This window comes from Rousettus aegyptiacus, unplaced genomic scaffold (assembly GCF_014176215.1).
Source record: "Rousettus aegyptiacus isolate mRouAeg1 unplaced genomic scaffold, mRouAeg1.p scaffold_m13_p_13, whole genome shotgun sequence".
Classification (NCBI taxonomy): Eukaryota; Metazoa; Chordata; class Mammalia; order Chiroptera; family Pteropodidae; genus Rousettus; species Rousettus aegyptiacus.
This window is the reverse complement of record NW_023416288.1, coordinates 55,402,559-55,416,938: the sequence shown is the minus strand read 5'-3', so window position 1 is coordinate 55,416,938 and position 14,380 is coordinate 55,402,559. Positions and strand designations below refer to the sequence as shown.

Below are 14,380 nucleotides of genomic sequence, written 5' to 3'. Positions count from 1 at the left end.
TCGTGTCCTTACGGTTGTATACAGCATCACATGGGCTCCATCGATGGAGCCAGATATTGGGGAGTTCTTCTCAATGACCCCTTCTCCTTCACCTCTACACTCAACCAATGACCAAATACTGTTACTTGTGCCTTCCCAGTCCTCTCAAAGCCCAGTGCTGCCTTGCACTTGTCCAGGTCTACTGCTCTACTCAGGCCATCCTCTTACCTAGGTGGCCTGTGGCCTCTTTGCTGGTGTCCCCATGTCAGGTGCAACCCATCCAGTCTGCCTCCTGAAGGGGAGTTCGAAAAGCAAGTCCAATCGCGTAAACACTCTTTGGACTTGCTTGGTGCTAAGACCCTCTGTCCTTTTACTAGGGGTCTCACGTGGCAGAAAGGACGTGCCCAGTGCCTCGAACCTCACCAGAGACATCGGGCTTAGCGGGGCCAGCCGGGAACCTTTGGCAGAGGAGGAAGGCACCACTCAGACAGCTGCACGGGCGGATTTTAAACACAGGGACATGGCGGAAATACCACAGAATTTATGGAGTGAAAGCTTTAAAAAGAAAAACAAAGACTTAAGTCAAAACAGTTGACCCGACTCTGGGGGAGGTGTCTGCCTGGTTATAGGAGAGAGAAAAAAAAAAGATAGACTTGGAGTGAGTTGGGGCAGAAGGGAAAAGCTCTGGGGAAGGTGGGTGTCCGACCAAACGGGATAGATCCCACCTCGGCACACAGCTCGAGGGAGGGGACGCTGACACTGCCTTTACGGAGGGTAGCACGTGCCAGCATTTTTGAAATACGTGTCACTTGTAAGAATGTCGTTTGGGACATCCTCACACGAATCCCTAGTGTTGGGTACAGGGATGCTCACTGCAGCCTCGCTGTAGTTAGGAAAACTCGGGAACGACTCAAATGCCATTCGACAGAGGGCGGGCTAATTCAGTGGCATCCTAAGCAGCAAATGGCTCTCCCTAGCTCTGCGTGTGGAAAGATAGTCACGACGTGGTGAGTGAAAGAGGCCATCTGCAGCATGTCATGGATATGATGATCTCGTCTTCATACAAATTGAAGATATACCTACGTTTATATATGCATAGAAAAAGATACGGGAGGATACACGTTAATTTGTTAACAGAGTTTGTCTTTGGGAGTTGTGGGTATAGGATATTTTTTAAACAGTTCTGTAGAGTTAATTGCTTTTGATAGATATGCTATTGAAAAGAAAATGTCCAGAGAATCAAGGTCTAGTGTTTAATGATGGTAAATATCATTGTAACAGTCTGCCCTTCATCCTGAAAGCATACCGGCCAGGGTCCCCGCATTGCGTCATAGATGTCAAAATTATAACACATCCTTAATCATCTTTCTCTCCTGATGAAAATCCATGATAGCTCTCATATCTGACCCTTCTACTCCATCTCCGTTAATTTACTGTCCATAATTCGCTGAGTATTATCTCTTCTGTAAGGCAAGTGCAGAAAGGGAGTGATGATCTCTCCCCAAATCACAAATCACATAGGAAGAAGGGCTCCAAAAATACTAGTTAGAGGAATGAATTAATGAACTCCGTGCCACTAGGAGAGCTGGCAACCCCTCGAGAAAACCAGACGTCTCTAAGCTGGCCACCAACACTCAAAGGTGTCTCCATGAATGAAGCAGGACCCGTGCCAGGTATATGGGTGACATGTCCACAGGGTAGATGTGAGGCGCATATTCTAGATGCAGAGCCTGAAAAAAGACCTGTGTTCCAGCACTAGGCAGCCTTGGGACTTTGTACCAGCCACTTTTCCTTTCTGGGTCCCCATTTCCTCCTCTGTCAATAAGAGTTGGGCTTGGTCAACATTTCTCAAAGCATGTTCCTAAGAATACCACATCCGGGATGTGTTACTGAAAGTCCCTGAAGAAGGGTTCCTCGGTCAGACACACGTGGGAAGCGCTGCTCTCTGTATCCCATGCCTGGAGCATCCTGGGGCACACCAGCAGGTTAGCTTCTCTGAGAGGTCTTTCGGCAAATAAACTTCCTTCTCAATGCTCACACTAGCATTTCTCATCTTTATTTGAACTTCGAATCTCAAAAAAAAAAAAATTTTTTTTTTCTTTTTTCCTTGAGCATCCTTTTGATATCGATGGTCTCAGGGCTTCTGGTGGTCCTTCCAACTCTGAATCCATGGCCACGATGAGCTCGCACTCTCCATGCCGGCTTGCTATCCTCCACACCCCACATGGCGGCCCCTGTGGCTGAAAGGAGCTAAAAGTGCAGCTCTGTTTCGTGAGGGGGAATACGCAGATTCCTTGACATCTCAGGACACACTGATCGGATGGGACAAAGGAGACCCAGCCTGTGGAGAGGGGAGGGGAAGTCCGAAAAGACCAGGCTGGAGCACGGGCCACTTGGGTCCAGATAGGCTGCAGCTCTTGGGGGCTACTTAAGTAAAAATGCAAAAGAGGGTGGCAGGGCAAATGGCCAGAGGAAAGAGAAGTGCTTGGTACTGGTGTGGTTCACTCTCTTATTTGTGGCTGTAGCTCATCGATTCCTCTGGATTTACATACCATTTGTCTATTGACGGCGTCCACATTTGACTATAACCTTTGGTTAAGAGAATGGGCTTTAGAGTCCTCCATTCCATGCCTCGGTTTTTTCTTCTATAAAATGGGCTTAATAAGCTCTACCTCATTGGGTGGTTTATGAGGATTAAGCGGTTAACACATATGAACGCTCTTAGAATAGTAACTAGCACATAGTAAGTACTCCACAAATGGCACTGTCATTATTCATTATTATTTACGTTTTCAGCTGAGGTTACTCGACAGTTCCACGCTGATGTCTCCCACGTGTCTCAGGACCAAAAGTAAACTCTTGATTTTCCCAACAATTCCCCATCTTCTGCATCTCAGTAAACGGCACCTTATACACCCATAGATTAAGTCGGAAAACTGGGAATCACACGTGTTCCCTCCTTCCCTTTCACATCCCATCCACCAGGAAATTCTGCAGACTCCACCCCTAAAGCACATTTCAAGTTCATCTACTTCTTTCCTTCTCCCATCCCTACTGTAGTCTGAGCGGCGGCGACTCAGAATGAATGCAAAAGTCTCGTAAGTAGCCCCCCTGCTTTTTTCCTCCTGCTCCCTTCCAATGAATCCTTCACGTGTAGCCAGAATGATTTTAACAGACATAAACACGACCATATTAAAACCTTGAGTGGCACACAAAATGAAGCGCAAGGCCCATTGTACTCCAATAAACCCTCCCCTCTACTGAGGGTGAACTACGATGACTAATAAGCAAATCAGCCTTCTTGAGTCAGTCAGATAAGCTCAGAACTGGAACAAAGGTGCCATACGTAAGTCTATGGATGTGCTTTTAGACATTTAAGAAATCCTCGAACTCAGGATGAGAGTGCCGATCTGAGGTAAGATTTCTGGTCTGTTCCAACAGCCGGCCATCAGCCACCTCTGACCCTAGAGAGGTCATTAGACCCCAGGAACCAATGAACTTTGTGGGGTGAACGTTCTCAGCGCGGTCAGCATTTCTTGTCAGGTTGCTGTCTGTCCCCAGTTCTTCTGGGATATTCAGAGTCTTCATTTAATTACGAATTATTATTATTATTATTATTATTATTATTATTATTATTATTTTTGGAGGAGTCTTCCTTCAGGGATGACTTGTCGGAGGAGAAATCTATGGCGGTGACCATTCTGTTTCTCAGCCAACGTGGGGCCGCTTCTGTTGCTGCTCCCCAGAAAAGTTAAACATAAATGTTTATTGACAGCGTAGTCATCAAGAAAGTAAAGCTGCTGATTCATCGCCTTACACTGAAACCCTTTGTTTTTCCCTCCTCTTCCTTCCTCTTTAGAAGGAGACGCTGTGAGAAAGAACGCGTTTTGGGGACCCGCTTAATGTGATGTTTTCTTGGTTGCCTCTTCCTTCTTCGTCTGCAGGCTGCGGTTCCTGTAACAACACACGATCAGCTGCCATCTGTCTTCTGGAAGTCACCCCGCTAGGGTCTCCGGGGAACAATGGGAGTCTTGGGCTTCCTCACACTGGAAGTGAACGGCCCCATGCTGACAGTGGCCCTCTCTGTGGTCCTCTTGGCCCTCCTGACATGGTAAGTGAGCCTGGCACGTTCCAATGACTTGTGACATTGTCGGAAATGGCAGCCCTGGAGCCTCGCTGGAACCAGGGTGGGGTATGCGGGAGTGTGTTTTTCTTCTGTTCTAATCTAGAGGGAGTTGAGTATTAACACAGCTTCAGAATTAAAAGCAAACAGCCAGGTTAATCTTTCGCTAGAATGCACGAGATTGAGGTGTCAGGAAAGGCTGGTGATTCAGTGACTGAGAATGCTACACATAATTAAGTTTGAAAGAGATGGAAAGAGAAACACATTGGAAAGGTTTGGGGAGAAGTATTTCCATGCACGCCATCATATCTTCGCACGTTGTTTTTCTTAGATCTTCTCCCCATGTTGGATTTACAGCCGATTCAGCCACTTGGTTCATGTTACATTAAAAAACAAGAGGACACAGGCGCCTCTGGCACTGTGGACTATTTTGCGGGAAGTCACTGACCGACGGGGGTTTCTGGAGGCTTATGGACAAACTGGTGGAACTAATTTCCTTGTTTTCTAATATTTGATAGAAGGAAGCAGAGTCCTGCGAACACAGCGCAGGCCGTGCCCACAAAGTCTGAGACCCTGAAACGATCTCAGATTCGAACTGAGAATAACTCCCTGTGATTCTGTTCATTCAACGGGGGGGGGGGGGGGGTCTTCGAAAGTCTGGCTTGATCGAAGGCCCCGCAAAATGCAACATTTATACATGTTCACCTTGTCGGTTCAGTTTATTAAAGTGACTCAGTCATGAGCACCTGGATTTAGGAGGCTCTGGCGTTTGAGGGGAAAGTGGCAAAAATAACGGAGAACTGGAGTTTGAACAGAATTTTAATTTATGTTTCCGGTGGTAATAAAGCCTCCTCTAGATTAATAACCGGGAAAGCACTTTGAAAAGCATCAAGCATTATGCAAATGCGAGGTGTTATTCTTTTAGAAATTGCATGGCTGAAAATGGAATTCACGTTTGATGTTCTGTGATGACGAAATGACTTCTTGCACACTGATTCTGAAACCCAGCTTCGGTCCCAGTGCTCTTCTGCTTTTTAACTGGTTTAGTTATCCACAGAACCAGAGCCAAACGGTAGCCCTCTGCCCCCGCCCCACCCACCCATCTCAACACGTCCCTGTGCTCGGTGATGCGCATAGCGCAGTGCCCGACACCTAGTAGGTGCTTAGTAGACGTCAGCCGCTATAATGAACTATCCATGCAGCCTAAACGCAGAGGAACATGAAGTCTTCCGTGTTTTAGGCAGACTTTCAATTTCTTATTAATGTGTTTATTAAAACGAATTTCTCCTCAATAGCTATGCTTTCGACTGTGATTCTCACAGCATGTCCCACTTGAGTCCTCGGGGTGATCTCACGGCAGGAGCGTTTATCCTACAGACTTTCCTACCTGTTTCTTTCTGTCTCTGTTGTGTCTTTTTCATTTCTTTATTCTTAACCCCCAGCTGAGTGAGTGCCTGACATATAGTATGGCCTTGATAAATGTTTGACGAAGGAAAGAATGAATGAATGAACTGCATATATCAATGCCGCTCTGGCCATGGAAAGGGCCCTGTGTCCTGGCTGATAAGCTGCTGTCACTGGGTGTTCGCAATCGGCGTAAATCAGGGAGTCACGGACAAGAACGCCGTGTCGTTCGGCCAGGCAGCTGTGCGTTCGGAATCTGTTCCCGCGGCCACGGTAATAACCCGGGTCAAAGACACGGAGATTAGAGGTGGCAAACGGCAAGCGACAGCCGACTTCCATTTGTTATCGTGAAAATATTTATTGATCTGTTAATAATGTGTGCCAGGCATGGAGTGACGCCCTGGGACAAGGTCAGGAAAGAGGGAGTCTGGATCTGATGCCCAAGGCAGGGGGAGACACGGAGGGTCTGGGGTAAGCGCGACGTCTGGAGAGAATATTGCCGAAGGACAGGAGGGGGCAGGAGGGAGTGGCCACGGCTCTGGGACTCTCAGGTCTGTCCCTTGATGCAGCTCAGGGAAACCATCTCTGGCCTGTCTACCGTCCTGTTCCAGGCAGGACTCTAAGTAGCCACTGAGTCCCCGTCCCTCTTCAGTTTCTCGACAGAGAGAGGGGAGCTCGGGGAGCTGGAGGTGGAGAGACACTCACAGCCCTCTCGGTGCTGGGGGTGATCGTGGAGGGTGGCGCGTCCTGGACATGTAAGCTCCTCAGTCTTTCCCGAAGGGCTACACCTGCTATCGGGCCAGGAAAGATTGCAATGCAGAGCCTGAACCCTGAGAAGGTAAAATCATGAAGGACGCCAGGATTGTTTCTTGCCTCCTCCACCGGCCCGTGAGTTCTCTCAGGGCAGAGGCGAGGTCTCATACCTCGTTACAATCCTGGAAACATCTGTCCGTGGCACAGATGTTCTCCTAGCATTTGGGGCACCGTTGAGAAGTACATAGTCATCAGCCCCGCATCCAGGACTTAGGGCTTGGCTCCCGCCTCCTCCGGCAGCCTCATCTCCCCTCCCTCCCGCCCGCATCCTGTGCTGTTCCTGGTCTCCCGGCACCTGTGCCCTCGCCGGTCCCCATGCTTGGAACCCCCGTCCCCTCTTTTGTTCAATGCTAAGCCGAAGGCGTCTCTTCAGGAAAGCTGTTCCTGCTCGCCCGAGGCATTTACGAGGCCCCCACAGTGCTGCTTTAATCACCTGTCTCTTCCCCTCTCTTTCTCTCACAATGCCCGGCACGTCCTTGGTGCCTCATAAGTGTTGGCTGAAGGCTAATTCCAGCCTCTAATCTCTGCCGGTATTTTTCTTGCTGGTTATTCTCTTATCCTTCACAGCTCAGTACAAATCTTAATTCTTTTGCCCACATGAATTACCCCCTTTCCTGAAAACCTATTGTGTTCTCGGTTTGTACCAACTTTTTGACCACTTCCCTAATTGTGGCAGGCGTACAGTTTCTGCGGCCCCTCCCCTCTCACTCAGCAGAGCAGCGACCATAGCATGCACCTGAGAAACGCTTCTTAATTTTTAAGTGCATGAATTTGGAAAGAAGACAAAAGAGTTAATTTCGTTTAAACAGAGGCCGCTGTAAAATAGGCATAATATATTTTGATAGTTTTCCCCAAACTGCATTTCATACGGTTTTTCAGTGATGATCGTTTGGATTGGCAGTTAGGTGGCTGAACACTGTGCATTGGGGTAGAAGCTGACGAGAGCTGCTCCACGGGGCCTGGAGATGGAGCTGGAAACGGAGACTATGCTGGCTAGAGGTACATGAGGCGCGGCGAAGGTGATTAACACATGTCATAAAACATTTTAAAAACTCATTTTTCTATGTAAAATTGTTTGGAATTCTTACTCTTGAAAGAGATTTGATGTACAAGAAATCAGCGGTATGAGTTGGATATTGCTAGAGGCAACCTTCACTTCTAGTGCTTTTAAACTCTCAAGCACACCTAAGAACTGGCAGCTGGATTCCTGTTGGTAAGATAAAGATTTCTTTATTCTCTAAGAAAGACTATAAGGAAATAGCTCAAATAGTAACTAGTGGTTTTCTTTCGGTGGTGAGGTTATGGGTGATTTCTATTCCTTAGTTTTTCTTCATCTTCTATATTTCTTTAATGAGTATGAGTAGCTGATCAAAAAAAAAAAAAGAACTTGATCAAAAAGAGTAGGAAATTGGTTCTCTCTAGTCGTGAGGAGGAAAATAGTTTTATGCTTTGAGCATGGAGGTTTGGGTACGGTAATCTCTCTATTTCTGCCAGGAGGGTAGAATGTACAGAGGAATTTGGAGTCATGGGGGAGCTTCTTGGCTTATGAGGCAGTGATAAAGGTAAACGTGGCTGTTCCATTAAGTAGCTAAACAATTACAGCAAGTAAATACATGAATATGGCAGAGGCTGAGAAGATTGTGCTGGGAAGATAGAAGGGCTTTCAAGTGGCAAGCTGCATTTTAAGCTCAGAGCCCAAGACCCAGAGGTGTAGATCAACTGGACATTAAGATAGGAATCAGACCAAGTTAGTGTTCTAATTTAAGAACAGGTGAAAATAAAATGCGATTGGTCATTAAGACTTGACTACAGTAGAAAAGTTCCTCACTGTACCTGAAAGTTTCTTTCTCAGAGACCTTGCTTTACATGTGGGAGAACTGGACTCTAATTCTAGACCCACTACCAGTCTCAGGCCATATTTAAAAGAAACGACTGCTCCCTGGAATGCAAGGATGGTTCGACATATGTAAATAAATAAGTGGGATAACCCACATTAATAGAATGAAGCACAAAAATTGTATGATCATCTCAATCGATGCAGACAAAACATTTGACAAAATTCGATTTGACTTCCTTTCATGATACAAACTCTCAACAAATTAGGTACAAAAGGAATGCACCTCGACATAATAAAGGCCATATATGACAAGCCCACAGCTCACATCATACTTAACAGTGAAAAGCTGAAAGCTTTTTCAGGAACAAGACAAGGATGCCTGCTGTTACCACTTTTATTCAACGTAATGCTGCAAGTCCTAGCCAGAGCAATTAGTCAAAAATAATAATAATAATAATAGGCATCTAAATTAAAAAGGAAGAAGTAAAACTGTCTCTGTTTGTAGATCACATGATCTTATACAAATACAAAATCATAAAGACACCGCCAAAAAACTGTTAGAACTAATTGACGAATTCAGTAAAGTGGCGGGATACAAAATCAACATACAAAAATCAGTTGTGTTTCTACATACATATAACAACATATCTGAAAAAGAAATCAAGAAAATATTCCCATTTTCAATAACATGAAAACTAACAATATACTTAGAAATAAATTTAACCAAGGCTATAAAAGATCTGTACACTGAAAATTATAAGATACTGATGAAAAAAATTAAGGCACAGATAAATGGAAAGATATCTTGTATTCATGGATCAGAAGAATTAATATTGTTAAATACCCATACTACCTAAGGTCATCTATAGATTCAGTGCAATTCCTATCAAAATTCCAAAGGCATTTTCCACTGAAATAGAAAAAATAATCCTAAATTTGTATAGAACCATAAAAGACTCTGAATAAACAAAGCAATATTGAAAAAGAAGAACAAAGCTGGAGGCACCACACTTCCTGATTTCAAATTATAGTAAAAGCTATAGTTGTCAAAACAAACAGTCTGTTACTGGCATTTAAAAAAAACAACACATAGACCAATGGAACAGAACAAAGTACCTAGAAATAAACTGATGCATACGTGGTCAATTAATTCTTTGGTGGTCGATTTTTGACCAAAAAAAAGAAAAAAAGCCAAGAATACATAATGAGGAAAGGAAAGTCTCTTCAATAAATGATGCTGGGAAAACTGGATAAACACATAAAGAGAATGAAATTGAACCCTTATCTTTTAACCATAACAAAGATTAATTTGAAATGGATTAAAGACTTAAATCAATCTGTAGATTACTCCTAAAAGAAAACTAAAACGCTTCTAAAAGAAAACATAGGAAAGAAGCCCCTTGACATTGGTCTTGGCAATGATTTTTTTTTTAATATGACATGCAAAGCACAGGCAATGAAAGATAAAAAAATAAGCAAATGGGACTACAACAACCTAAAGAGCTTCTGCACAGCAAAAGAAACAATCAACAAAATGAAATGACGACCTATGAAATGGGAGGAAGTATTGCAAACCATCTATCTGATAAGAGGTTAAAACCCAAATTATAACAGAACTTATGCAACTCAATAGTCAAAAACAAGCCAGCAAACAAACAAACAAAAACCCACCAATCAAAAAATGGGCAACATCTCTCAATAGACATTTTTCCAAAGAAGACAATACTAACGGCCAACAGGTACATGAAAAGGTGATCAGCATCACTAGTCATCAGGGAAACGCAAATCAAAAGCACAACAGACATCACCTAAACCTGTGAGGATGGCTGTCATCAAGAAGACAAGTGTTGGCAAGGCTGTAGAACAAAGGGAGCCCCTGCGCACGGCCGGCGGGATGTAAATTGGTGCAGCCACTACAGAAAACAGGATGGACGGTCCTCGAAACATTAGAAATAGAACTACGATATGATCTGGCAATCCCACTTCTTAGCACTTATCCAAAGGAAATGAATCAGCATCTCAAAAAGGCATATATTGCACAAAACATATATGAAATCTAAAAAAGTCAAACTCATAGAAGTAGAGAGTAGAACAGAAGGTGGGGGAAATGGGAAGATGCTGGTCAAAAGGCACAAATTTTCAGTTATAAGATAAATTCTAGTGATCTACTGTACAGCATGGTAACTATAGTTCCTAATAATGTATTATACTTGAAATTTGCTAAGATCTGTAAATCTTACGTGTTTTTAGTACACACATGGACAAACAGTAACAATGTGAGGTTATGGATATGTTAATTTGCTTGACTGTGAAAATCATTACACAAGGTATACATATATGAACACACCAAGTAGTACACCTTAAACATATGTAATTTTTATTTGTCCATTATACATCAATAAAGCTGGGGAAGAACCATTGGGATGGAATCTGGCAGCCAGCTGAGAAGCCTTGAACTTGCTAGAATGAGGAAGCCACTTAAGTGTTCCTTGTTATAATCGGAGGTAGAGGTTGGGACATGCAGCCACAGAAGTGGGTATTTCCAGCGTGAAGATCAGTTTGATGACCTCTTCCCTAGTTCTGTTCCTGAAAATGTTTGGGAAGTTAAATATAATCATGTATAAGGCCCTTCTTGGAGACTCACGGCATGTCAAAGTCTCTGAAAGGTTCTATAGTAAAGAAACCATTTAACTTTACTTAACTCAGTGTTTCCTAAACTTATTTACGTAAGTAATGCTGCTTATGGCTAAAGCGAGAAGGGCAATCAAGACCCTTGCTTGGGACATTCCCTTGAAAAGAGTGGTCAGATATGTCAGCAGTTAGGCGGCTGCACAGCCTCGTGGATGTGGAGGGGCTGCTGAACAGAGGAATGAAACATGGCAATGATCCCCCTCAAGCTCTGAGGCCTCAGGGTTGATGATGTTTACTTTGGGACATGGAGGGTACGGAGTCTAGAGGGCAAAGCGAGGCCAACGGGTGGGGCTGGCTCCAGTTCAACATCAAAGTAAACAAGTAACCACAGCTGTTCGGCAATGGCTTTGGGGGGCTGTGAGTGCCCGTCAGCGTCCATCAGGAACGCTGCCAGAGCACTTGCTGTGTGGCGTGGGCAGCCGGTGCAGACGACCACCGAGTGCCTTCTGGACCTACACACCATGACCGCTTTAGAGATTGATGCTCTTGCACAAACCTAGGCGCTGCTGCTGAAAAGCAAGTCAGATAAAACACGCGTGCTCCCTCTTGCGCCCGGATGCCCTACTCGTCCTCTGTGGCAGTTCCTGTGGCGCTGAGAGGGAGTCCTAGCAGCCTGGAAATACTCCCATACAGCAGCTTTTAGGGGCCCCGTTGTGGCCTTGTGCATGACACCTGCATCTTGCCTCCTCGTCCCAGTCCTTGGGCTTTTCTGCGTCACCAGCCAGTCGGAGGTAGCTGGGTCCTGAAATGCAGGGAAAACTTGATTTGGCAGAGGAGAAGAAGGAGACCTTTTTAGGTGGGGGAGTATCACAGGCGAAGGCGACATCAGGGTTTGTAACATTTGGTGGAAAGATGTCATTAAGAGTGTGAACAATGGACACGTTTTAGAAATACATTTTAAAGGCCGTGGATAATTTTCAGTGCCCCAGAGCATCTAGTGAAGGATGTGTGCTATTTCCCTTTTTTTAATTTTTTGTATTTTTTTTTGTCTAGGATATGATGGGCACTTTGGTTTAATAACTCAGTGATGAGCTGGAGATAAAATTGAGCCTGCTTATGAAAACTAGGTCTGTGCTTCCTCGAGGACCATTTTCACAGAATATTATTTTTTTGTTTTCTCTCTTTTAAACAGTTATACACAATATCCCTAGCCTTCCCCTGGCTTTATTGATTTTCCAGAACGAGAGTACGAGGTGTGACTATAAAGTAACGTGACTGATTATTTTAGCATACGCACCAGAACTTATACAGCCAAATGAATTTTATGACCTTCAAAGGCATTTTCCTGATAGGCTAAACCTTTACTGCAGATATGCCCCAATCAGAAAACACATTCTTAACACTTTTCTGTGGGAATGGTCCTGGGTGTCTAGATTCAGTCTTCTGATAGCCCTCAAGGCAAGAGATTATCATCTCTATTGAGAATGGACTGTTTTTTAAAAGCAGCCCAGATTTGGACAAACAGGTGATTAGACCAGGTAGTATTATTTTTAATCCAAAACAAAAATGTGATTATAAAATAATAAGACTTGTTGTTTACTCAGAGGTTCTGGAAGCCTGGGAATTCTATAGAAGGGCCACACTCATTGGACATATGAGTTGTTCTTAGTTTTTGTTTGTTTGTTTGTTTTAAAGAAAACAGCAATAGTCTTAATACTTATGGTCATACTTTCTCTTATCTGGTAAGTAATTCAGGCTTCTGGTAGCATCTACTCTTAGGGCAGAGATGAAAGAAGACTCTCATTTATTCTATTAACAAAAGAAGTCATCAAAATTTCATTGGCGTCTTACTGAGCTGCTTGCATAAATGCTTGGGGCCACTTTCCTTGGGAGGACAGTGGCTCTTCTAGAAATACGCCTGTTGAATGAACCGTTCCCTCTATTCCTGAAAACCATAATGACCAACCTAAGAAGCTGTCTGTCATTTGCCACTGAGAGTAAGTGCCCATTTTTTGAACCTCAGCAGTGTTACAGGGACCTGTTTCTGATTACAAAAATAATGTACATCTGCACATGGAGACAAGACTTTGGGGAGAGAAGGCACAGGGGGCAGGTGCTCACACTGTTGTGGACTGACACTTCAATTATTTTTTTAGATATTTTTTAAAAATTTATTATGGTGACATTAACAAAATCCGTAAGTTTCAAGAGTACAATTCAACAGTAAGTCATATACATTGTATATTGACTGCCCTTAGATTTCTTTCTGTCACCACATATTTGACCCCTTTTACCCTATCTACCTTCTCCCTCCGCCCTACACCTTGGTCACCACTAGTCTATAGCCCATGTCCGTGAGTCTCTGTCCTGTTTGTTTAGTGCTTTTAGGTTTATATCCCACATATAAGTGATATCATGTAGTTTTCAACTTTTTCTGTCTGGCTTATTTCACTCAGCATGATTATCACAAGGTCCAGCCATGTCATTGCAAATAGCAGTATTTCATCTCTTATAGCTGAGTAATATTCCAGCAATAAGATTGTATATCCAATCATCTATTTTAGGACACTTCGGTTGCTTCCATGTCCTAATCACCATGAATAATGCTGCTATGAACATCGGTGTGCAAATATCTTTTTGGATATATGTTTTCAAGTCTTTTGGGTAAACACACGGTAGAGGGATTGCTGGATCATATGGTAGATCAATTCTTAGTTTTTTGAGGCATCTCCACAGTTTTCCATAGTAATTGTACCAATTTGCAGTCCCACTAGCAGTGTATGAGGGTTCCTTTTTCTCTGCATCCTCTCCAACACTTGTTATTACTTGGCCTGTTGATAATAACCATTCTAGCAAGTGTGAGACGGTATCTCATTGTGGTTTTGATTTGCACTTCTCTAACAGCCAGTGAAGCTGAGCATCTTTTCACATGGCTGTTGACCATTTGTATATCTTCTTGGGATAAGTGTCCATTCAGGTCCTCTGCCGATTTTTTAATTGGAGTGTTTGCTTGTTTGTGTTTTTATTGAGCTGTATGAGTTCTTTGTATATTTTGTATATTAGGCCCTTATCGAAGGTGTTGCCTGCAAATATGTTCTTCCATTTGCCTTGTTGATGGTCTCTCCTGCTGAGCGGAAGCTTTTCGGTTTGATGTAATCCCATTCATTTATTTTTGCTTTTACTGCCCTTGCCTTTGAGGTCAAATTCATAAAATCCTCGTTAAGTCTAAAGTCCATGAGTTTAGTACCTATGTTTTCTTCAATGCAATTTATTGTTTCCAGTCTTATATCCTTAATCCATTTTGAGTTAATTCTGGTGTGTGGTGATAGACAACAGTCTAGTTTCATTCTTTTGCAGGTGGCTTTTCAGTTTTCCCAGCACCATTTATTGACTAGGCTTTCCTTTCTCCACTGTATGTTTTTGGCATCTTTGTTGAAAATTATTTGCCCATATAAATGGGGTTTAACTCTGGACTGTCAATTCTGTTCCACTGGTCTGCGTGTGTGTTTTTCTGCCAATAACATGCCATTTTATTGTTGCTTTGTATTGCAATTTGAAGTTGGGCAGAGTGATGCCTCCAGCCTCGTTCTTTT

The 14,380-nt window shown here is 43.5% G+C and overlaps 1 protein-coding gene across 3 annotated transcripts in view; it reads left to right on the top strand.

Annotated features, from left to right (window-relative positions):
- Positions 1 to 3,049: 3,049 nt before the first annotated feature.
- The window catches only part of TBXAS1 (thromboxane A synthase 1), a 124,123-nt gene continuing 112,792 nt past the window's right edge, over positions 3,050 to 14,380 (top strand). For 2 of the 3 annotated variants that reach the window (XM_016161867.2, XM_016161870.2), the window contains exons 1-2: positions 3,244 to 3,394; positions 3,924 to 4,090. In XM_016161867.2, the coding sequence (XP_016017353.2) occupies positions 4,002 to 4,090 (89 nt within the window). In that variant the 5' untranslated portion in view covers positions 3,244 to 3,394; positions 3,924 to 4,001. Of the gene's footprint in view, positions 3,078 to 3,243; positions 3,395 to 3,923; positions 4,091 to 14,380 lie in introns of those variants that run through there. The other variant, XM_036230825.1, reaches the window with a different exon arrangement.